Source organism: Megachile rotundata, chromosome 11, assembly GCF_050947335.1.
Source record: "Megachile rotundata isolate GNS110a chromosome 11, iyMegRotu1, whole genome shotgun sequence".
NCBI lineage: Eukaryota > Metazoa > Arthropoda > Insecta > Hymenoptera > Megachilidae > Megachile > Megachile rotundata.
In genome coordinates this window covers 16,243,170-16,268,288 of record NC_134993.1, presented here as the reverse complement: position 1 = coordinate 16,268,288, position 25,119 = coordinate 16,243,170, and the positions used below count along the sequence as shown (strand labels likewise).

The window sequence follows — 25,119 nt, the reverse complement described above, 5'->3', positions numbered from 1 at the left end:
TACCCTCCGATTACTTCTACAAATTCGAGCTGCCTTTTCAAAGATGGTTTGCTTTTTGCGGGGTTCGGTGTCAAGGATCATTTTGTGACTACGAAGGATTTTTCTCAAATTTAATGATTTATGCTATAGAGAAATTGTAAAATAGACATTTTAATCTGTGATGTTTTAGGGTTTTCATTTAAACTTTGTAATGTTTAGGAGATAGATACAACACAATACATTCGATTAAGATTCAATTTATTTACAAATGTCGCATTATATTACAGCAGATAATTAACAATGATTACGTGTATGTCGGGGAATCAACGCAGCCAGCGTTTTCGAGATGTAACACTAGAACAACCAAGCTTATAAAAAAACTAGGTTCAAATTTATCGAGGTGTGCATGTCCACATAGGAATTCCTAAATTTACAAAAGATTTTCATCTTAAACAAGAACCAACATAATTACATAAACTCTACTTTAAAGCTAGATAACAGTCCCGGTTATTCTAGTGTTAACAAAGAGTTCGACGGATTATACGATCGCTACCGTTCTCCTTTGTTTCCAAAAAAAAGCTTACGACGATCGAAAGGAACTTACTTGAATACGTGGAAGGATATGTTTCTATTCTTTATATACGATACAGTACAATGCTTCTTAATAATCCTGCAACCGGTCCACGTGATACGCCGATTTCCTACGATCGTTACCATTTACTGTATACATTTTCTATAGGGAAAGTGTCCACGGAAATTACGTTCCATTATACCGTGTCGTTTTCATTTTTCGGCTGAAAAATACGAGCGACGGGGGTGGCGCGAGCCGGGACCAAAACAAGCGTGTAAAATTTCAAAAATACGGACACTGAACGTTGAGAAATCAGCTACAAGCGTTGTCCTGGGCTTGTTCATAACGAATTCAACGATTCGTATACAGAATACCGTATCTGCAAACAATTTCACCGAATTGATCGCTTTATCATTGCTGCCCGGTCGTTTGAAGGTTCACAGTAAAAAATTTCGAGGTTGCACTTTTTCGCGTCACAACGATAAATGTTTCTATTCATTTTAGTTGCGCTACTTTTTCACCAATTGTACACTCATTTATTGGCCATGTAAATTAGTTTCGGATTCGAAAATTTTCAGAGACTTCGAATTTACTGTATCAGAAATTTCTACAGTCTTAATCTTGTTGCAACACCAATTACTGAAAATATGAGACATGAAGATAAAATATCGGGTAGTTTCGGTATCGATGCGCGACGCTGGGCACCGCGACGCAATAAAATGATCTCGCGAGGGGGGTATATAACGTGTGTACAGGTCCGCTGTGTCGCATCTACGTTAGCATTCAGAAACGTTTGGCTTATTTCGCATGGCCGAGTCCCAAAGAAGAGATTTGCCTCTCTGCTCGAAGAGGGTTTTTTCTTTTTTCACCCTCTCTTTCTCTCTTCTATGGACCACCGGCTCTTTCTGTTCTCCCGTTCCGCTTTGGCTCGCGTGTACGGTAATATGTGCCACGAGAGGGTTGGTTATCTCATCAAAATTGGACTCTTCCGCGAGTCCCTGCACACAAGCTTTGCTAGAAAGAACCATTCCGTCTCTCTCTCTTTGTGGGATTTCGGCCGTGGCGAGTTATCGATTCGGCTTTGCTATCCAACGTCGGCTCGCATAACGAACGTCGGACTCTTTTGCGTCCGAAGATGAGTTCGAACTGCTTTCGAGTAGTTACTACCAAACTGTTTCGACGATTCGTTTGAAAAATTCTCCAGCTTTATGCAAATTTCAACACTTGGCTAAAGGTTCTGTGTACAGGATGGAACTCCTACTAACTTTGATCGTTTCAACTTTAAAACAGTAATATAACCTTTATGCTTTTATGCTGCAGTTTGCAATTATAATTACTTTTAAAGTTCTTTGTTAAAGTATGAGCAGATGAAGTTTCACAATGTGTTTTTAACAGGCATCAACAACGTAATACTATCTGAACTGATAGATTATGAACGATTTAAATGGCAGTCAGACACCTTAACTTTTGTAAATCTACCCCCAGAATAATCCAGATAATCAAAGTTAGTTCCACCCTGTATACCTTAAAAAAAAATGCCAGCACTAAATGTAGAATCGTCAAATTATCACACAATGCAACAAGTTACGAGTCCGTTTCCAACCCACCGTGGACTTCGCAGGATTAGCATATGCATTCCCGAAGTTTCAAACTCCAAGAACTCTTACACTGTCCAAATCGATTACTTGATTACTCGCAGTGTCACGTTAAGACTTAATCACACAGACCTCCGATAGAACATTCTTCATCGTGCAATCTTCACGAGGGATCACTGTACATTGGCGATGTGAATGTTCCTGGACCTAGCCATCACCGAGGTCCTTTGTTGATCCACTTGGAATTGCATCTCGTCCTCTTTTGCTGCGTTCAGATTCGTGACGGTGGCCTGAGGAATCGGGGACAGCATCGGTGGGACTCTCCACCAGTCGGTACTGGGCCATCCAGCGGGTACCAGGTTCCCCCGGAAGTTGAGGTCCGGGAGAACCGGAAGCGGCCTTCATATGACGTGGCCGTGATGAGCACTCAAGTTCGAGCTGGACGACGTTAGATTCTGAACCGAGAACGGACTCTCTACTTTCGTGGCCGTCGTGTTCGGTGTCGTGGAGACAGTGTTGGACACCTTTTCGGTCTGATCAGTCGGCGAGGACGACGAAGACGAAGAGAAACGATCTTGGGACCTATCTTCTTGGTGTCTGTCCACGGACGACGAGAAGGTGTCCTCGTCCATCTTTCTGTACCGCTCCTCCCTGCTGGAGTCTCTGTCCGACGGGAATCCATCGTCTTCGGGCTTTCCTGGACTAGGAAACGATCTGTCCTCCAGTTTCGTGGGCACGTACGGCCTCTTCGGGTCCTTCGGGGGACTCGGACAACCGCAGTTAGGTTGGATACAGGTGGCCGTGGATAGCCCTGGCCAGGACATCGTCTGATGACCCGAGTAAAAGGTGCTGCCTCCGTAGAGGGCTTGAAAGGCTAAGTCTGCAGCCAGTTTGCCGCCATTGAACTCCTCTCCGAGCTTGTGCTGAATAGGGTAGAGAGGGTATGGAAACGGCGGGAAGAATCGAGGAATCTTGAGGTCCTCGTGGCTCATCAGGGTGTGATGGGACGGAGGCGCTAGAGGAGGTAACAGACCTCTCGATATGTTGCCTAGGGTTTCACCCGAGGACATCAACGGCGATATCGAGAAGCCAAACTTGTTTTCCTTCTTTACCAGTGATTTCGGCTTCCTGCGAGGACGGTACTTGTAGTCGGGATGCTCCTTCATGTGGAGGGCTCTGCAACGAAAATGTTAGGCTATGTTCAGAACGATATCGTCATCTTTTATTAGGGTGTGTAATTATGTAACAGTTCGCGATACATAATGTTCATTCATTTCCTAATAAATTATGTAATTTAAAATAAGGAACTTCAAATTGGTCAATCGGACTTTCGCAAACTATAGACAATAATCCCATCGATATACATATGTCTGTTTGATAAAGGTGTCGTTCGTTATCGCGCGAAGAATCGCACTACGAGACACTCTAGAATTCGGTAAACTTTGCTTTCGACACTGTTATCCGTACAAAGGGACGTATTATCGTGGTGCTAGGACACGATACGGCCCACCATGGGTATTTGTAGTAAATATCTTGTACACACACCCCGGTCGGAGGCGCAGCAGGGCTGCTGCGAGAGGGGGAGAGGGGCAGAGTCAGAACCCCGGTGGTATCTCCATCGCATAATACTCCATTATGTACCCAAGAGGCGCACAAACGCAGTCCTTATTTATGCTTCGCCTCGTGTAGATAAAAGAAAGCGAACGAGATAGCTGTTTCACGGCCGGGAGCTCTCCTTTTTTCGCGCGAAATTCTCTCGGCTACACGTGCACTATATCTGCTTAAATTCGTGTAAGATTTGTTTCCTCGAGGTGGTTGTGTGCTTACTAGTTAGCGTTCGTCTGTCTCGTATGTCGTAAAACTTGACCTAAATAAATTATATTTTATATACTGGAGGAACTTGAAAAAGTCTAGTGTGCAAGAATTTGAACTTGCGTGTAGAGAAAGCAAGAATAAAACGTTCCTTCGAAACGAAATATCGAATAACCCCCACCGCGATGTCGGTGGTGGTAAGGGGTGGCGTGAATTTTCCAGCTCGCGAACGAAATCCGAAATTTCGGTTTCTCGTGGCGAGAGTGACGCAGCGGAATAATAATTCCGGGACAATGTGTCCCGGCAGATAGCACAAAGCGTAAATCAGCATAAACATCGGTAAAGCCCCGCCGACAATAATTCAGCATAAATGCATAAACATCGGGCGTAATCTTTACAATTCGCTGGGAGCCCTCCACCACCACCATCACCACTACCGCCATCATCGTTGTTACCAACACAACCACCACCATTACTCTCTTGCGACCACACCACTCTCCAACGGCGCGATAAACAACGCGTTATATCATATCGGTGGACATAAGCCGCGCGGTAGTTGCGCTCGCGGCAACCGCAACAAGAAACAATAACAATTAGTCACGATTGTCCGCCGGTGGCTACGCGAATATCATTAGTGTAACGATTCGTCATAAACGTGATTGTGTTGCCAATGATCGACGGACTTTCTCGGCTGCGGAATGTTCACCTTTCACGATTCGTGTCGTCGCGTTCGGCGACGATATTATCATTAATGGGTCACGATTGTTCGATCATTATTGTGGATGTTCTAATTTTTAAAAATTCAACCACCGCATGGGGTGCAAGATCCCCGTTACAATTTGAACGAGAACAGGTTAGCGATCTATACGACTCTTAACCCTTTACTACAGCGGAGGAAAACCCGAAACCCCAAACATCAACTGCTCGTTACTTTAATCCCGACCACCCCTCGAACGTCGCCAAGCGTGTCCATGACGAACCGCTCCTGTTCACAAAGCGTGAGGTTACCACCCTCGCGACACCATTTTCCTCCCGATTTTCTTTCTCGGTTTCTTCGGAGTAGAAGAACGAGGGACCAGGAAGTCGCCGAAAAGAGGGTAGGAGGAATCGTCGGACAGGCAGCAGCAGTGGCAACGAGTACGGCACAGCGAACGAACGAAGAGGGTGAGAGCAAGAACGACGAGGTGGAGAGGGGTACGGGCCGGCAGAGGAGCCGCGCAAATCCTTTTAAATCCACACAATTGCGACAATGGGGCTTTATTTGTTATCTCGGGGGCCACATTGTGAGTCGCCGTGAACGAACGGACAGATTACGTCGGGCCAGTGACGGCACGGCTACGGGGGAACCCGTTCCTACTCGCTCTTCGGTGTGGTTCTAACGGAACGAAACGACTTTTATCGGGCCCTCTCCTCTTTATTTTACGACCGTTCCTCGTAACCCCCTCGTTGTCGAGACACCCTCTCGTTACCGAAGTCGTCACCGGTGCTGCCATCCGCCAGAAAAGCGGATTCGTTGGTTACACTTTGCTCGAAATTTTACTTCCCACCCTGCTCTTGCTTTTTGGGAATGTTTCGGGGTATGTAGTTGATATCGATTTTCAATTTTTATACTACTAAGACAGTAGTCGTTTATGAATTCCTTGGATTTTGCAATTAAACGGTAACCCTTAGAAAATACTTTGCAGATGAACAGTTTATATAAAACGAAATTAGATAAAAATCAATATTGTGTACATACAACGTTGTTCATTCGATAAAAAACAAACTGTACAACATAAAAAAGGTATCGAAAGAGTGAAATTTTTGGATACCTGCTTTTTTCAATTCTGTCACAGTTGTCAATAGGAAATCGGATTCGATGTTACATTTCGCCGATACGTATAAATGTAGTGATCTTTTTTGTCGATACAGTGCGTTTTTTAAACTGAGTGAATACGAACACTTGGCAATTGAAAGGGAATCGACGGTGACGCGCTTTAGAAGAAACGACTTTATTATTCCATTATTTATTTTACGAGCCCTATCGCTATGGCGGGTGATTCCGTGAGTTTATATTCAACCCCAGGCCACCTCCTATCAATTGCCTATCCTGGCAATTTTTGCTTTAGAAAAACCGTGATAGAACTGGATTTTGTCGTCGTTCTTTTAAATTAATCCCCGTCTCTCTGTGTTCACCATTCTCCATTTTATTTCGCTTTTATTGTCCTTTATCCTTTTCTTCTCGCCGCTCTCTGTATTTAAATTTACCGCCAAAATGCGGATTTGGGCATTAGGGTTTAAAGAATGTTGACGATGCGATTTGTCGAATTATACAGAACCAACCTTTTCATTTTTATTACAGATGTTATAGATGTTAATTCAATAACGCAAAGTAATGGAAATTCGACTGTTTCATTATCTCCCACAAATCGTAAAAAAATCCATCGATTTCTTTCGAATTAACTTCCCTCTACACTTCGACATTTAATAGTCGTAAAAAAAGGAGAAAAGTGGTGCCGTTCATTCGTGAAATCTCTTCGACCTGTTCACTGCACGGCAAGCTAAATAAACTCATAACAATAATTAAATATTCAGGGTCGGTAATAAAGGGCCTGGTCCCCCTCCACCTCCGTAAATACCACTTCGTTCACCCTATTCCACCCCTTGGCTTAGGGCAGCACGCCCTTAGATTTAGCAACAATGTACCGTATTATGAAGTACGAGGCCTCCCCTTCTCGTTTTTCATTCCCCCCCTTCGGTTATTGCAGATACGTTTCGATGCGATAATTTCGTTCGACCACTCGTGAACTAAAGAGCAATTAGCGGGGCAAAAGAATAATCCTGGGCATCGATTGAAAACGATAGGTGGGCAACTTCCGGTATCACTTTTTTCCCCAGTTACAAGTATTAGGGTTGCATTGTTAAAATTTTGTAGGTGAAAATTACATACTTAAAATTGTGAATTTGGTTGGTGGCATTGATGCAATGTAACATCATGATAAAAAATAAGTAGAAGGATTAATATAATGGGAGATAGGTACAAGTTACATTATAAAAGTTACAATTTTCTTTAAATTTAAGTAGTCAGTAGATAGTTACAAGGGTTTTTAAAGTACTAGAATGACGAAGCCAAATAAATTGTGATCCAGATTTGAAGAACATTCAGTGGCAGCCCGTCGTTCAAGGGTTAATGAGAGACCACTTAACAAATTTAAATAATAGCTTTAGTTTTAGAAAATAGAAAGACTGTCAGCGAGCATGGCTAACGTTCTCCAAATCTGTCAGTGATTTAATAAAGAAAATGGTACTCACCTGAGTCTTTTGGCTTCGTCAATGAAAGGTCGTTTCTCGCTCTCGCTGAGCAGCTTCCACTCGGCCCCGAGCCTCTTCGAAATCTCAGAGTTGTGCATCTTAGGGTTTTCCTGAGCCATTTTCCGTCGCTGACCTCGTGACCAAACCATGAACGCGTTCATAGGTCTCTTGATATGTTCATTGTGAAGAGTTTTCGACGACATCTCTATCGTTTTATCTTTCGAATCCTCTCAGACGATCAACCTCACCGACTCGAACCTCGATTAATGACCCTCCCTCGATACGATCACCGTATCGCGTCTCATCCTTACAAAAATTCTTTCTGTCACTATGCTCATCTTCCAAACACAAACACGATCTAGTCCTGCAGTTTCTTCGTGGATCCGACTCGAACGTTCACTCGGTCGGGATTATCCAAGGAACTTCCACATCGTTTCCACTCACGGGGTCATTCTTGAGTCATCAACAGGTCATCCACGACGTGCGTAGAACGGAACCGACGCGGAACGAGCAGCAGCAAGTGTGATTGATACCGTCCGTGACGAGGACTGGCAAGGATCCGTCAGGACCTCGGTGACGTCGGGGTCTGGGATGAACCAGGGAGGAATCGGTGAGCCGCGGAGTAGCCGGAGTCCCGTGGGACGCGGGGAAACAAGGATCGGCCAACCAGCAATCTTCCTTCTCTCCCACCATCGTCCACGGCTAATGGACACCCACGATTGGCTCCTTCGCCGACATGGCGGACCGAGGACACAAGCGCGTTCAACAGGTGGAGGTGTTCCTTCTTCGTCGCTAACGTTTCCTCTTCCTCTTCTCGCTTTCCTGACTAGCCGTTTGACAAAGTCGAACCACCGGTTGTGTGTCTGTTACGCAGATTATCGTACTACCGTTGCTTTTCTCACCTTTTCGGTCGCAGCCGATGGTCAGGTCGCATCCGGCTGACATTGATGCCCTCCGAAGACAATGTTGCAGGGGTATTGCCTCCCGAACTGGAGCTAAGTAGACGAGGTCCGTTGTGCTCAGACTTTTTCGATCCGTAGAAAGTACAATTATGGTTCCACGTTTTTAGAGATCGATTATCTTTTGTTAATTGATGAATTTTGCAATCTGAATTTGTTGAGAGATCAATAAAATTAATTTGGTTTACTTATAATTGATGACAAAAGTGCTGTGGAGGTCACACAATAACCTTGAACTGACCTTAACTTTTTTTATTAATAATTAACTTGCCCCTCAACTAATATGTAGAATAGTTCTTAATACTGGAACGTGTTCCATAGAATTTTAACACGATACGCACGATTAATGTATTTCAACCACCATGGAATACAGAAATATTTTCACTCTTTGTTCGCTCGTTGTACGAGCAGGGCCTTATTTCTTGAAATAAATGTTATCAGTCCTGGCAATGTCTTGTGGAAGAAGCAAGGGGGAACAGGACCATGGCTAAAGACGTCTTCAGTGATAAGACGATAAAGAGGAGGTATAAAACGAGACAAGAGTGGCTATGTGTTGGTGGCAACACCTTTGTGAATTCCAGGTTCCATAAAGAAGCGACTGTTACGCTGCCGTCGAATTTCCGGAAAGATTTCAAATATATTCATCTGCAGAAAAAGCTATGTATTCTATCTTGGAGAAATGATCGCGAATTTGCTACAAATGTATGTCTTGGATTTATGACTGCAATTTTTAATTTGTACTAAATAATGATCGAAGAACAAACGCGTATAAATGAAAAAGAGTGGAAGAAGGGTGAACGAATGGATAGGTTATCAAGAGCAATCAGCTATTTGTTCTGTTATTAACTCGATCATAAATTCACTACACGATGTTGAATGAGTCGGTCGACTGTCATTCTGTCAGCGTTCCTTTATCGTCCCCCCTCGTTACACATTCTCCGTCGTTCGTGCGGGGTGTGAGCACGATTTTTATCGGTCATCGACGAGAAGAAAAGAACTCGAAAGGGGAGCCGTGTCTCTTTTCACGCTCTCCATGATGCAACACCCTTATCTCCACACTGACACTTTCAATTAGCTTGTATCGCTAGCAAACATCACGCCTCCCGTTTTCCCTGCTTTCGTTCTTTCCCTGCTCTCTCTTTCTATACAATTTTTCATTATTATTATACTTTTAAACATTTATTCCGAGTTAGCTGCTGTCAAGCACGAGTGAGAAATAAAACATATTAAGGGTAGTTAAAATTGAAATTTCATACACAGCACCCCTATGTTTGTACACAATATATCCCTGAAAAGATCACGACAAACTGGAAAAGAACAACCCTCCGCGAAGGAAACGAGACGACTAAAACGAAGAGGCAGGGGTGGAATGACGTTAAGTGACTTTTCCACGTTCGCATTTTCTCTCGATTCCGATGATAGCGAAGACTCCAACGGGAATTTCTCTATCAGCGGTCGTTCTCTCTTTCTCCATTCCTCTTCCGTTATCATCTTGGTCGCTCTTTAAGCCGATGGGGGTGGCACGCGACCGCTGATTATACCATTCATCGCGCAACGTGGTCCGAAAGAGGGTTGCTAGCGGACTCGTAAACGTCGTAGGCACCCTCCTCTGCACACCCTGGGTGCCCACTTTTGCTGCTGCTGCCTACTACGGCCTTGAATGCTCCCTCATCAATGAAACAATCCGGCTTTCCGACGTCCCGTCGCCGACGGCTCCTTAATTTCGGGATACCGCGTCGGCGATCCACCCCCTCTTCAACCTTCCTCGATCAATTACTTTCTTTCTACTTGTTTACAACTTTTCATACAAACAATTTCATTTCGTATCATTCCTATCAGAATAATGGATAAACCCCTAAGGGATAATGAACAGCTCACGTGTGACTGCATTTGAAAAATTCTCAAGTACCAAGATATAAAATCCAAATAATTAACGAAAAGATATCGAATGAGAAATGTGTTGCAAACACGATGTATCTTCATTTACAAAGCTCAACATAGAGTGAATAGTGTATGTGTGCATACAATGGTGCCTATTTACAGCAGTGTTTAATGGCGATCGCAAAATGGTTGTATCGTCTGGCAACTCGTAAAACTCGTCTTGTCGAAGTCTAATATCGAGCTTCACTTTCCAGGTGTACACTCTCACTGCCTGTATCGTCCGTCGAATCAGCGATCGGTCGACGAGGGACCATTCCTCACAATTAGCGGCGATTCAGGTGCCGTTTTACCATCCGGACAAGCCAACGTACCATTCGTTCGTCCGCCACGGAACTCGTCGGCCTGCGGATAATTATTTTCCGATTATGATTGATAATCCAACACGATACACCCTGTACGTCTGGAGTTATCTATCACTGTAAACGTCGTCGCTTGAATCGTGAGTCATTCGGTTGAATTTTCTCACTCTGAAACATCGTTTCTGAACGGGGTGCAGTTGTCCGATGATAAGAGGGCCTTCAGATCTTTTGGGAACCTTCTGTTTGGGAGGATATGACGTAATGGGTGCACAGTGGATTTTTTCGAGGGCCTGTGATCTTTCGGCTCACGCGAATACAACGATGATTTAGGAATTTGATAATTTTGAGAGAGTTAGAAATTTAAGAGTTCATGTGAAATTTTCGAAATCAGTTCGATCAGTCGATGAGTATTTTTGAATACTTTCAGCAGTATCATTACAATTTCTTGCAAGACCTAATTTTCTTGGCGACAAAGAGAAAGAGAGCGGGTCATCTCGGTGTCAGGAGAATGGAGAAGATAAAAGAGAGATCCGCGAAAGGGCGTTCCCCGTAAACGAGACTCGATTGTCCGTATCGCGCGTACACCGGCGTTCCTCGAGGCCCCATAAAATCGAATTCCACTTTGTTTGGCCGAATATATACGCGGCATTCGGTATTCAGCGTGCAACCGGTCGGCCAGGCGTCGCCGTATCAAAATAGAGCGCGCTACAATAACTTATTCGGCCGAACAAAATCGTGTGGAAGGGTAGTATTTTATGGAGTCCCGTTCGGGTTACATACGATGAATACATCGAACGGTGGCAGGCTCCTATGTGACTCGAATGTATCATAAACGCGACCGAGGGCTGAACCACCCCTGTACCGACACACGCCTCTACTAATCTTGCCATTTTATTAGAAACGATCCTTTCACGTTTCTTTGATGTTTCACCGCTACTTATCGACTCGATTATGAAAAATTATTACTTCTGGGGTTAGCGGGAAGAATTTGCAACAACGCTCGCTTGATTATAATTTTCGTCTGACAGAATACCAGTGATTGATAATCATAAAACTCGAGAAAAAGAAATACTTTCTTGAAGTTTGGCGGTAATCCTTGTCAGCGCAGTTTCGAGGTGACGTCGTTAAAGAATTTCGCGACGGCCCGTCGTTTCCTTGAATTTCAGGATGCACCCCTTTGGTATCCGGTTGGATGCAGCTGGCAACTGGCCGACAGGACGGCGCGATAAAAGGACAACAAAACGCCACGAGGCGTGGCGATTAACTGAAACAACCGGCTCGACAATGGAGTAATCAGCGAGCTTTTCGACGCACCCATTCCCACCCTTACCATTCGACGTCGCGGGACACCGTTGTTGTCGCTTCAGCAATCGCTACGATGATGTCTCGTGCTTTTTGTTCCACTTCTTTTCCATGCTTTCAAACTTCGCGGAAAATGGATTATTTCGGAACGATTACTTAACTATTTATTCCTTGTAGCAGGCAACTTGGCACGCTGGGAAGTAATGGTATAAATTACGACAAAAACCTTCGTATTATTAATTTGAAACGAAATTAACCTAAGTGGGACATTCGAAATTGCAACTTTTCAAGAATCATCGAAGCACGAAATTGCAGAGAGCGTAGGTTAATTAACCTTCATCCCAGTTTACCTTCACCCTCGCACCCTTTTGCAAGGACAGACACCTTTCCATCCGATTACACCGTGTTCACTCCGGAAACTCCAAACTCCATCTTCTATCGTTCGTCACTAGCTACAATAACGTCTCGTTACCCGAAGAGTCCACAGCATGGAATCCCGAAGAATCGAATTCCTGAGGAACTCTCGTCGATAGCCCACGGCCACGCGGTGGCCATTGTAATTTTGATGCTGGACGACACGAACGAGGGCCAAATAAACGACACCGTGCCGGCCAAGGAACGATTAAACGTCCGTTCGATGTCCATCAATATCGACCCGGCACCAAGACGTACCCTCGGCACCAAGATTGCCAAGGTTTTGCACGCGACCGGCAAAGATATCCGCACGCCAATAGCGGACAATGCCGGACTGTCGGCATTATGGGGGACATTGTCGTCGGCTTGATATGAGCCCTGTTGCCTCGGGTATACAAGCTGCAATATCGTCGCCATCTCCCCTCCAGAACCACCATTTTCCTCCTGTGTCTTCTTTCCACGAGACGTGCTCTTGTTTCTCATCCACGTGATCCATCCATTTTTCCATTCCTTCAATTTTTGTCAAGAGTTGTCTAAGTTGTCAGAGGCGTTCTAAAGGATCTGAGTTTTAAAGTCAAAAACTTCCAAAGTCTCAAAGTTGCAATGCCATAAAGTTCCATAACAATCTAACACTTAAAAGGGTAAAAATTCCAAAGTCTCAAGTTTTAAAATTCACATTCTTTCCTACAGTCGAAAGTTTTAAAAGGAGCCTCAAAATCTCAAAGTTCTAAATTTTAAAGTTTGTACCTAAAATTTGAGAAGTGCAGTATTTCTTGAACAAATGAAAGGTGTTGGTTGACGAGTATCGTCCTTTGCCACAGTTCTTTTTACAAAAAGGAAAAGAGAAAGAAAGACAAGCTGCTCGACCGTTTATCTTTCCCATAGAAGGACCGACGATAACGTTTTACTTATCGGCACTTCCGCAAATCGATTACACAAGAGCAAGACGAAGGGAAGAAGGAACTGACGATTACGAGACAGAAAACGTGGACGGAAGAGTTTTCAGAAGTTTTCTATACGTGACCTGCACTATTGACACTGCTTCGAATACTTGGATACATTCGATATCATAGAACGATAACGTTTGATGGAGTAGCTGTTTTGATCTTAAATTCTGAATATTCTTCGGGTTGTTTCAACTCCGTGTCGAAGTAAAAGTTTATTAAACAAAATGATATACAGCATTGGTATAGAAAAATTATCGTTAAGAACGTAAGAAAAAGTAACGTTGCAAATATATTTTTAAAGCAAGTATAGATTCTCATTATATAGCCACTTGCGCGGCAGATAATACGATAATCTTCGAAAGAGGCAATTTTCACAAGCTCCTCAACGCCGCGGAATATAATGCAATAATATAAAATTGTCTCTGGGTATCCTGGAAAAAGGAAGTTCCAAGGATAACGCGGGCGGCTTACCGCGGCCCAAAGGAACACGTTATTCTCGTGGAAGAATGAAAGGCATTCCGATGAGAATCGAGCAAAGAAGATTTGCCGAATTGACGGGGTGAAGAAAAAGAAGCGGAAGAAAGAAAACGACGAAGAGGAATAATGAGAAAGAAATTTAAAACGGTGGCGAACCAAGCGTCGCGATTTTAGAAAACTTCCTTCTTTCATCCAGAATATTTCTGTAATTTTAAATTTACGAATGTTCGAACTTTTTAGACTTTCAGAAGACTTCCTTCTAAAGTTTCTCCGCGTAAAATGCAGCATTTTTATGCAACTTTCCTATCGCGATTGTTAGTAGAAGTATAACGAATAGTCCTTGACAGGAAGAAGCCACGCACGCTTTTTCACCCTTTCACGCCAGCAGAACTCGATTCAGCTTCGCGGTCGAACTACGGTTGTTAGATGAATTGTTTACCCTTCCGCTTCTACTAACTAATATTAAAGATCCTCCTCATTTGCGGCCATTCAACACCCGTTACCGAGCTGCTCACGATTAACAAAAGCCCTGGACGAATGAAAAAACCCGGTCTTTGAAACTATTAGGCCTAATGAACGGAGGCCCACCACGACGTTTCGTTTGACGAGCTTCCGATCAATCGTGATAATCGGTAATTCAATACGATCGGATATAATAAAGCAGCGATAAAGGTTGATCGATCGATCTGTGCCATGACTTTTCACTGGTCAGTTACCGTGATGGGCAAATCAAGTGCACGTCTAGCTTAATGGTGCACGTGCACGGTGATGAGGTATTAAATGAAATTTAGAATTTTTTAATTAGGAGAGTTTGGAAAGAGACTTTGTCTTGGAGTATTTAGTCTTGGTAAAGATTTGGTAATAATTTGAGAAGGTAGGAATTTTGGAAGGCCGAGAAACAATATACCGCGATTGAACAGAGGCGAATTAAATTAAACATAAAATTTCCAATGAAAATAATTCACACGTGCTCGAATCGGTCGAAAAATAGAGTCCATTGAAAGGAATAAAAATGCAGATGCTTCGAACGAAATACACAGTTTTTTCCCCGGGATTTAATTGGCCATTCAGCTGCCCTCCCATTGAATTTCCTCCGATCGCGGAAAATGCATTCTGTTTCGGACGGTGAACAATGTATCACGGGTTTAATTTCGATTTTATTGTCACGCGGCTAACCGAGGACCGATTCGCTTGAATGTAATGTATATTTTCACCCATTGTGAGTCCTTTTTTATGCGTCGCGTCAAAAAGGAATGGACCAATCGAATCGATAATTGGAAAAAGGGACGTTGTCGCGACGAACCAGTCACGGACACCCTGGGACGGGGTCACCCAGATAAAACGCTTACTCGCACCCTTGTCAATTCATTTACAATATTTCTTATCAACGACGTTCCTCTAAAAATTCCGAACAATCGCTCAACATCCCTTAATTTTTAGGTTCTTAAAGTCTATTTCTTTAATCCCTTCAATTTTTTAACTCCTCCGGCGCAATTATCACCGCGATGAATCGTAATAAGACAGATTTTTATATTCGAGCTTAAGCATTATCGTAAGTCAAGGTCTCACGAGGATAACGGAAATGGAACTGTCGTGGCGACGACGCGTTCGGATCTTAATTGCGAGCCGCCTTATTCCGCAGATTGTTGAACGATTCATGAATACAATTTTCATTTTCGAATTACCTATAAATCGCCCAATAAGCCTGTTATAATTGCCTATAAAGCAGTCGCCGTTTTATACGGAAGTGCCTTTTAAAACGTGGCTATTTATACTAATCTGCTTTCTAAATTCTTATACGTTGATATTAGTTAGGAGTACTTGCTATTGTACTCAATTATTTAATTATGTAATTATATCACGTTACGTTAGGAATGGGATTAGAATGAGTAGAAGTATTCGTGACACAGATATTTAGGATACAGTTACATGAAGTATAGGGGTGTAGACACCTGGCGTGTAGATCTGTAGTGTACATAACTGGAGTGTAGATATCTGGAGTGTAGACATCTGGCGCGTAGATATCTGGAGTATAGGTGCCGGACTATAAGTATCAGGGATATAGGAATATGTAGCATAAGTATCAGCTCCAATAGGTATCGGAGCACATGAGTGTCAAGGTGCATGTATTACATAACGTATCGATGTGTGGATATCAAAGGCTATCAGGAATATATCTAGCACATCGGTATAAATATCGTAGTCTAATGTTCCCCTATTATGTCCCTCATAAACTCGACAGCTATTAAATAATATAACGAAACAACAGTTCTGTCTGTTACGCAAATAAAAGAACAAAACGTAAGGTTAAAAGGTACAAACGTTTCCATTCGTTAGCCTAAAAGGAATATCATTTTCCAGAAGCCCTTACCATATCTTATTCCGTTAAATCGTCGGGGAACCATCTGAATCTTCCTGCAAAGAATAAGCGTGAAAAGAAGAGGAGGAAGGTGTACAGGGAGAGAAGAAAGAGAAGAGGGTTGTTGGAGACAGATAATGTCGGCACATCGAACAGGAGAAACTGGATGGGCACAAATACCATGGTGAAACGTGAGCTTTACCGTTGGAGAGGAAATGAAGCAAATCGGTAGATACGGTGTAGGAACATTAGAGCTACTATCTGTGGAGGTTTAGAAATTATCAGACACAGTTAGCTGTAATGTAGTTTTACGTTGATTACTCTCTTGGTTTCTATTCATCATTTAAATGTTCTTTTAGTAAAAAGAATTTTTCTGTCATTAAAATCAGATATGTGAAGTTTAGAGACATATGTAGGGTCTTCAGAAAATTTCACGTATTATATAGAGCTGTGATTTAATTTGCAAGGACTCAGAAAACAATTATAAAGTGCAGATTTTGAGTCTAGAAAGTATGAGGTTCTTCCTTTTCTATACTACAAGATTACGCGCGCAAATCGGGCACTTAAAAAAGCAAAATTTGGGGGTATATTATCAGATTTCTACACTTTCTTCGATTTGTAGACCTGAGGGAGACATTCAGGAACCGTAAGGTATACATATTCAACGCGAATTAACGCGTATTAGGCCAAAAAATCAAATTTTAGACGGCCTTATATGAAAATGATACTAGTAGCGCCATCTCTCCGGCGAACGGGGTGAACTACACTCATTTCTGACACCTCCTCCGTTAGTTCTGATTTCCGCCACTATGCGGCGCTAGTTGTAATATAGAGTTCCATTAGTACCTACAGATTTCTTACAGAACGGTACAGGTGGCGCCATATAGCGGTCAACGGCGGAACTAACTAACACAAAATCGCGATTTTCTAAAAAAAATAGAGATTTTTAAGTATTACTAACGCGTGGAACGCGGAACGTGTGTCAGCATTGCGATCCATACATGAGTCGCCTATGTCAATTCTACTGCGCATACAAAGTGCAATATTTCGGCACTTTGACGACGTAGTATGGTCCCTGAGGCATTTAGAAACAAATTTCTATTAGGGTTTGATGCGTTTTGATGCCTAATAAAGCCAGAAATTCAATTTTTGTAGAATTTAGTCCAAAACGGTACAGGTGGCGCCATCTAGCGGCGAGCGGTGGACCTACAAAAATAGAAAATCTCGATTTTCTCGAAAACTAGGGACTTTTCCGAAATTCTGAGATATACAAATTGTTCCTTATCGCCTACGGAATCGAATGAGTACTTTCATAGCCCTCTAGGACCCTTATTAAAGAAATTAGAAAAATAGCCCGTTTCATGGACCAAAAAATTGCCGTCCATCTAGCGGTGAAAGTTGGAACTACAAAAATAGAAAATCTCGATTTTCTCGAAAACTAGGGACTTTTCCGAAATTCCGAGATATACAAATTGTTCCTTGTCGCCTACGGAATCGAACGAATCTAATTATAGCCTGCTAGGGCAATTATTAAGGAAAATAGAAAAATAGCCCATTTCATGGACTAAAAAATTGGCGTCCATCTAGCGGTGAAAGTTGGAACTACAAAAATAGAAAAATGCGATTTTCTCGAAAATTAGCGAACTTTGAGTACTTCTGAGGCTCAGAAAGTGTTATGCGATCGCATTAGAAGCAAAATAAAGCAATAAAAGTTTCCTGAAAGCTTTAATAAAGAAAATAAAAAAAATGTCAATTTATGAAGAAAATTTGTGGCGCCATCTAGCGGCGAAACTGCGAACTAAATTGAAAAAACGTATGCCCGAACACGCGTTAAGGAAAAATATAAAAAGTAATATTCCGCAACTTTGACGACGTAGTAGGCTTCTTTAGACATTTTAAAGCAATTTTTGTTAAATAAGTTATTCACTTTTTGGCCTATTAAGCCCAGAAAATCAATTTTTATTTGACCCCTTTACTGCGTGTACGGGCATACGTTTTTTCAGTTTAGTTCACAGTTTCGCCGCTAGATGGCGCCACAAATTTTCTCCATAAATTGACATTTTTTTTATTTTCTTTATTAAAGCCTTTAGGAAGCTCCTACTGCTTTATTTTGCTTCTAATGCGATCACATAACACTTTCTGAGCCTCAGAAGTACTCAAAGTTCGCTAATTTTCGAGAAAATCGCATTTTTATATTTTTGTAGTTCCAACTTTCAGCGCTAGATGGACGCCAATTTTTTAGTCCATGAAATGGGCTATTTTTCTATTTTCCTTAATAATTGTCGTAGCAGGCTATAATTACATTCGTTCGATTCCGTAGGCGACAAGGAACAATTTGTATATCTCAGAATTTCGGAAAAGTTCCTAGTTTTCGAGAAAATCGAGATTTTCTATTTTTGTAGTTCCAACTTTCACCGCTAGGTGGACGGCAATTTTTTGGTCCATGAAACGGGCTATTTTTCTAATTTCTTTAATAAGGGTCCTAGAGGGCTATGAAAGTACTCATTCGATTCCGTAGGCGATAAGGAACAATTTGTATATCTCAGAATTTCGGAAAAGTCCCTAGTTTTCGAGAAAATCAAAATTTTAGTTTTTCATAGTTCCACCGCTCGCCGCTAGGTGACCGGCTGTTTTTTGGTCCATGAATTTTTTAATTTTCGAATGCAGAGCTCTGAGCTTAATGTAAAGTAATTTTTCTTACCTTTCCATGATCGTAGACTAATTTCCAATAATCAGCAATGTGTAGAAATGTGATATCTTGCCAACAATCGGTATTTTTTATCTTTCGTATTTCGACACTTCGCTCTTAGGCGTCGATAGTTGTATCTTTTCGGAGAACGCGCGTTTAGATATGAAATTCAAATGAACGCGTAAGTGAGAGGTATTAATAATACTTCTTACATTTAAAATTAGTTGGATTACAGTTTTTTATTCGTTGTTCATGCAGTACATATGTATATTTCTTTAATAATTATGAACGTAAGTGTAAAATTTCGCTAGGGTGACACTTCAATTGTGATACATTTTACCTACCATTTATATTTTCCGCTTTGAAAGGACAATAATGCAATAAAATATTAATGAAGGGCATGGTTGATTTTTGAGATAATGCGACACGAAGAACGACAGCATCTATCATGCATTCTGTCTGTTGTCCTTCCTCGAAACGTCTATGGATCGATTTCGCCATCACGTTAAGGGCTGCAATTTTCCCGCATTCCCTCTGCCAATTATTCATTTACCGAATTATATTAAATTCGTAATATTAATCACTAATAAACCTCGCAGAATTCACCGCGTTAAATTGAAAAGTACCTTTACAACCCATTCAAAGCGTAGAATTATCCCGAAACAAAAACTCCATCGTCGAAAAAAAATAACAGATACGTTCGTAACAATATCCTTTTCTTCCTGTAACTCGGAAAACATTGTATCACAATATTGTAAACAGTCGAATCCGCGTTTAAAACGAAAGAAACGAGGATAAAACGTGTCAAGCCGAAAGCACCGAGCGCAATAGCAATCACGAGCATGTGTTCACTTTCCAAACACGATATACTCGGTGGAAACAAAACCTGGTCGAAATTCGCGTATTAATTGTAATACCACAATCGCGTCAATTTACGATATAACGAGCCGGTTGCGTTTACAAAACCGCAGGGAACCAAAGGGCGAGAGACGAGAGGGTCGCGAAGTCGAACGACCATGTTTTTTTTACCTTTTCGCGAGATTGTACCGAACTGCTGGCCAGACTGTCAGCGCGCAGAATGCGCTTAATTGGCTCGTTATATTAATTGAATTTCATTATACGAGCAGCGAGCACAATGGCCGGGATCGTTCGGTGCTCGCGTTCGAATTAAACGAACGAACGGGCGCGTTTCGGAGGCCGAAAAACGATTGACGGGGCGTCGATTCGAAAAAACGCAGATAATTCAACCGGTACAAAGCGAAGCAGATTGCTCTGAAAATATTTTTTCCACGCGCTAAGCCGAAACAACGTCGAGCAATGGCCGCAGATGGATTTCACGCCGAGATTCAGCCGCTAATTAAAAACGATTCCGAGCCAGTTTCTCGGATACGCGAATTTCGACGCTTGTTTTTCGTCCGAAGTCGCACCTGCCACCCCTCGCAAACCCTTTGCGACCACAAGGATTTTTATACGTAACAGTTTTTTATACTAATTAACACCTGCGGCCAATAATGCAAGATGGAGGGTTGAACAAAGATTGGAGCCATCTTGAGCCATTTTTTCCTATAAAAAGTGGAGAGCCAGATCCGAATTCAGAAAGCGAAGTACTTATCGAAGCGTGAACAGCGCATTTTTCCGTGGATCGAACGAGAGGGCAGAAGGGAGCGGAGGGCATCGAAACGCGCGCGTGAACTGCGAAAACCGCGTCGCGCCGGCGTTCTCAATGCAACGTGCCACCTTCGAACGTTTCCTCGAAATTGATTTATGCCCGTGACAGCGAACGCGGCCATTGTGCCCGTCAGCCTGCCACTGTCGTCCATTCAAACAAATTGACCAGCAGCGGTCCGGCCGCCGCGCATTGTCGCTCCATTGAACAATCCGCGGAGAGAAAAGGGAGAAAAATGGCGATGCCCGTCGACGGCCAGATGCTGGGGAAAAGTCGATCTAACGACCACAGTTATAAAACTTCACCTATAACTTAACATACTGTCTTACTATCTCCCTTTTTGCTCCTGCTCGTAAATCTTCGTTGCGTGTCGCTATTCGTTCCGTGACAGTATTTGTTTAAGCACTATTTTTGCTGATGTACACTTTGGGGATTTTAGGAATATTAGGACTGTAGAATTCCAGGATATCGAGGGCTGGATATTTAGATTTTAGCACATTAGAATTTGGGAATTTTTTAGTATTTTGATTTTAGGATTTGCGAATTTATTTCGAGACTTTAGGGCTTAGCAGTTCTACAATTTTGAAATCTTAGGACTAAGTTCCTAATGGGACCACGGTACTCCGGTGCTTCTATACAATATTCGAACTTCATTCAAAAAGAGCAATTTATTTTCCAGAAATCACATAAAATCCGCGCTGAACACAAAAAACTTCCGAGTTCGATTCTCGTTCTTAATTACGGGAACGTGATTAAAACCGATGTGACGCGACATGTTTTTCTGGCGTCATCATTGTTGCATCAGCAGCCACGATGTCCTTCATTTCGTTGAAAAGTGGCCCTGGAAGGGCAGTTTTTGTCCCTGCACGGAGAACTCGATTCAGAGGCCAGTCGAGTCCCGATTGGACGGAGCTGATGGAAACAAAAAGAATAGTGGCTCTGCTACCGACCGCCCAGCGTGGTTAAACGATGCACACTGATTCTCCTTACGTATGGCCGCCATATTGGTCTTGCACGGTGTCTTCGACGAGGAAGGTCTTCTCCAAGTTGTATTCCTGTTTTAAAACAAATGCGTGGTTAATATTTGTGCATGGCAGATGTGTGCATTAAAAGTGATATGGTACGTTACATCATTTTATATTTTACTGTCGGTACATTTATGTTAGATATTTTGCAGTGGATAATCGCACTTGTATAATCACCGACACGTTCAAATTTTCAACAAAGTACATGCATAGAGTAACAGGAATATCTGAAATTCCCTGTTAGAAATCGAAGCGAACGAGAGCAATAAACTTTCCGATTCCAGCAAGTAGAACAACACGGACATATCGACGAACGAAGCTGCAGGGCGAAAGGGGTGGTCGGGGGTGGGGACACGAGAGGGATATATATTAACAGGGATGCGGCGGCAGAAGAAAGAAAGAAAGAAAGAAAATAACAGGTCGAGCCCAGGAGCCACGGAGAAGGAAGACAAAGGGGGAGCAGAGAATTAAAAGTATCGTGGACAAAGCCGCGGGACAAGACGCGGGAGCTCATTTGGTGTCTCCCGTTGAATGGGCGTTCATTATGATGCCTCCCGGACTAACAATCGGGTTCATTTTGTCTCTCCTGCTCGTGGCAACAATGCTGCCGGGTGGAGGAGGTGAAGGTTATCCCTTCGAAGAGGGACAAGGAGAGGCTAGGTGCCTTGCTTTCCTCCGCCATCTTGACTCCGCCGCGATGTTCTTTTGTCAACTTCCAAAGCAAAGACCTCGGGAAAGAAAAAGACGTCGCCGCGGACTGGGAAAAGGGAGGAAGTGACGGCGTAACGGGAAGAAAGACCTGGACCGATCCGAAGGTGGAAGTACCATCGCGCCGACTGAATCCTCCTTGCACGCCAAGAACCCCACATTTTACAAAATTATTCATTCTGAAATTCTCAAACTTCACAAGCGATCAGGGCCGACAAGAATGCTTGAAATTTTGTAGCCTCCTAAAAATTTTTAACCAATTTCCAATAGCTCATATTGGAGCCGGTTTTCATCGGCAAGGGAAGGGTATGCAGAAAAGGACAAAACGCGCAGAAAGAAGCGAAGCGTATACGCAAGACAGGGTTACTAATCCGTTGCTTGTAACTGTGGAACATTATGGATATCGGTGTTTGTACAGCCGCCTGCTGGCTGCCGCGAGAGGTGACAAGGCGGAGAGGAAGAGGCTCCGCGATCGATGCATTTATGCATGACGCGAGCGGATCGAGCAATAATATTTTCATTCTCCTTTCGCGGCCACACACTCGTGCGCCAAGAAGCAACCGGGGAACGACGTACAAACGCGGCCACAATGACGACGAGTACAAACAGAAACCTCGAGATGGGATGTCTACCATGTTTTTTAGTTTGGAACTTTGACACGTACGAAATTCGGGGATGTCGAGTACCTTTGGATTCTTTATGGATTGTTTTTGAGTTTGGGTCATATTTTTATTCCGTGAACTTTCGTCGGGAAATTTCGAGAATTTGTAATGAAAAAGGTTCGAAAGTATTTTGTTTATTCGTGTGACAAAAACAGTATCGAAAGGGACGTTGTATGGAAGCATTGAGGAGGTTTAGTGCAGCCGATGAGCCATGAACGATTCGGGACACCTTTGCAGGATCATGTAACGTATAAAAGGGCGCACCGTGAAAAACAATTTATTAGCTATTGTGGGAACAATGTCAATTTGTTGAGGTCCCAGTGTCCCCTCTTTACAGAACGGTGTCTTACCTTTTCCATCGAAAAACACGGGGAGGGAAGAATGAGAGACTCGAGGGAGAGAAAGGTAATTCACGGTCATTCTCGGTCGTATTGACCCTCGGTATCGATCAATTTCGATTCGATTTTATGCGATTAGCTACGGTGTATGCGCCGTCGTTCGATACGAAGGTAAAGGCTCCCTTACCGCTTCGGTGTCGTCGAAACTTTGGGATTCATGACACTTTTCTCCCTTTCTTCGACGTCGTGTCAATCGAATCCGTGGCGTAACACGAATGGGCACGTGAAAAAGTTTACGTTGCTCCCAAGGGAATCATTCCTTTTTTCGGAGGTAGATTTCGAAGGGCGAGGAAAAGAGGGTTGCCATCTTCATATTTATATTCTAAGTTTTCATTAAAGAATGATTCGTAAATTTTTAAAAAAGAGTCGGAGGTTTATGTAACAACCGCAATAGTGTTAGAAAGACTTCTTACACTTGTTCAAATAGTTCAGAAAGCTTTTACACTCCGATACTATGGAATAATCCAAGGACCGACAAATCAACGTATCATCAAATCCATCGGCAATCATCAGATCAAGTTCTTACAATAGTTCCAATCAAAGCGTTACAAACTACATTATCCATTCGAGGTTGAAGAAATGGCCATCGTCATCGCAGCGATCACCAATTATCCGAATCCTGGCAATTATCGGGCGATTCCAGAGTCCGGAGAAACAAGGAGCGCACGAACGAGGAGTCCATTATTAGGGAGTAATCGCGAGGTTTCGAGCGATTACGCGTGTCACCGTGAACCGATCCCACAGGAAGGAAAAGGAGAAAAAGAACAGTTGGGTCACCGTGAAAATTGTATAGTCACGTTGGTATATTGGCTGGTAGCTCGCGAGGGCTCTCGCGTTCGTAGGCCGAGTCGCGGCTTCTATAGCGTGATTAATTCTATTTACCTGCGACCGGTGCACCAGCGGATACGCCCGTGGTATAATTTATCAGTTTGTCGGGTCTCATTGTCGCCCGTACGGCTCGTTGCTAATAGTCGGCCATTCAAGAATCGAGGGAAGCCATCTATTCTTATTACGGACGTCGTTGTCCAAACGGCCAAGACACCGCCGCCATCTTTTCAGGCTCCTCTCGCTCTCTTGCGATCCTTTTCCCACCTTCTGTTTATGCCGTGGAAATGTTTAATTCTCCCTTTCTAATTGTTAAAGTATCTTTATTTTAACGCACCGGAAACGGAAAACGACTCGTTCACAGGGGAAATTTCGACTCCTGTTACCCCCCATCAACAGAAGTCCATAATCGATTAGGACGCGCACGTATCACCATGGGAAGATTTAGTGGCTGAAACAGATGGGGAGTTTTAGGACGATGTCACCCCTTGTCTTCGATAGTCATTAGCCCCGGCTATTGTTAATACCTGGATAAACCGAGGGGTATCGATACAAATCGATACTCACGGTTGATCGACTCTTAGCTACGTTTCGGGGAGGTTCACACTCGTCGAAATCTGTCCATAAAAAATTTACCGTCGTTTTTATACTGCAACGTTATTTAAGCGTTAAAATAAAATAGTGGAGATAGTACACTCCTTGATCACCACCCTCCCAAAGTCAAATAATTAATAATGAAAGCATGAGCTTAGAGTCACACGTACACACTCGTTTAATTAGTAAAACCAAGTATTTATTCCGAACGACGTATGATCAAAATACATTTGAGCATCGGTGTATCGGTGTGTGTGGAATATATGAAAGCAGCATTGTCTCCGCCTGATATTCGTCGGTTCCCGGGCGCGAACCCGCTACTTTGCCATTATTATCCGCAGCCTCGTTTCACATATGAGCCAGGCCGGAACGCATTGAATCTTCAGGCAGCAACGCGAGAAGGTGTCATTCAATCGTTCCCGCGATTTTTCCTGGCTCCGTACCGCGGGGAATTTTCCCTGGGTCAGAGGCCATCCAATCGTGAACCGAAACCGGTGTCGTCGGAGTAATCACGCGCGAGAATCCCAGGCGAATTAATTGCGCCGCGTCGTTTCGGCGACGGGGAAGAAAGCGACTCGTGGAGGAACAAAAAAGAAAAACGACGAA

At 43.1% G+C, this 25,119-nt stretch overlaps 1 protein-coding gene across 1 annotated transcript; it reads right to left on the bottom strand.

Annotated features, from left to right (window-relative positions):
• Window positions 1-220: 220 nt before the first annotated feature.
• On the bottom strand, window positions 221-8,351 carry LOC100879499 (uncharacterized). The gene is made up of 2 exons (XM_003707704.3): window positions 7,249-8,351; window positions 221-3,321 (listed from the first exon to the last, which is right to left on the bottom strand). Exons 1-2 carry the CDS (start codon window positions 7,449-7,451, stop codon window positions 2,547-2,549), a joined length of 978 nt encoding a protein of 325 aa, XP_003707752.1. The 5' UTR covers window positions 7,452-8,351; the 3' UTR covers window positions 221-2,546.
• Between the last annotated feature and the right edge of the window lie 16,768 nt (window positions 8,352-25,119).

Coding starts and splice junctions, on each gene's coding strand:
- LOC100879499 (XM_003707704.3), bottom strand. CDS start 7,451: ATGTCGTCGAAAACTCTTCACAATGAACATATCAAGAGACCTATGAAC. Junction 3,322..7,248: donor GACGAAGCCAAAAGACTCAG/GTGAGTACCATT, acceptor TTTTCGTTGCAG/AGCCCTCCACATGAAGGAGC.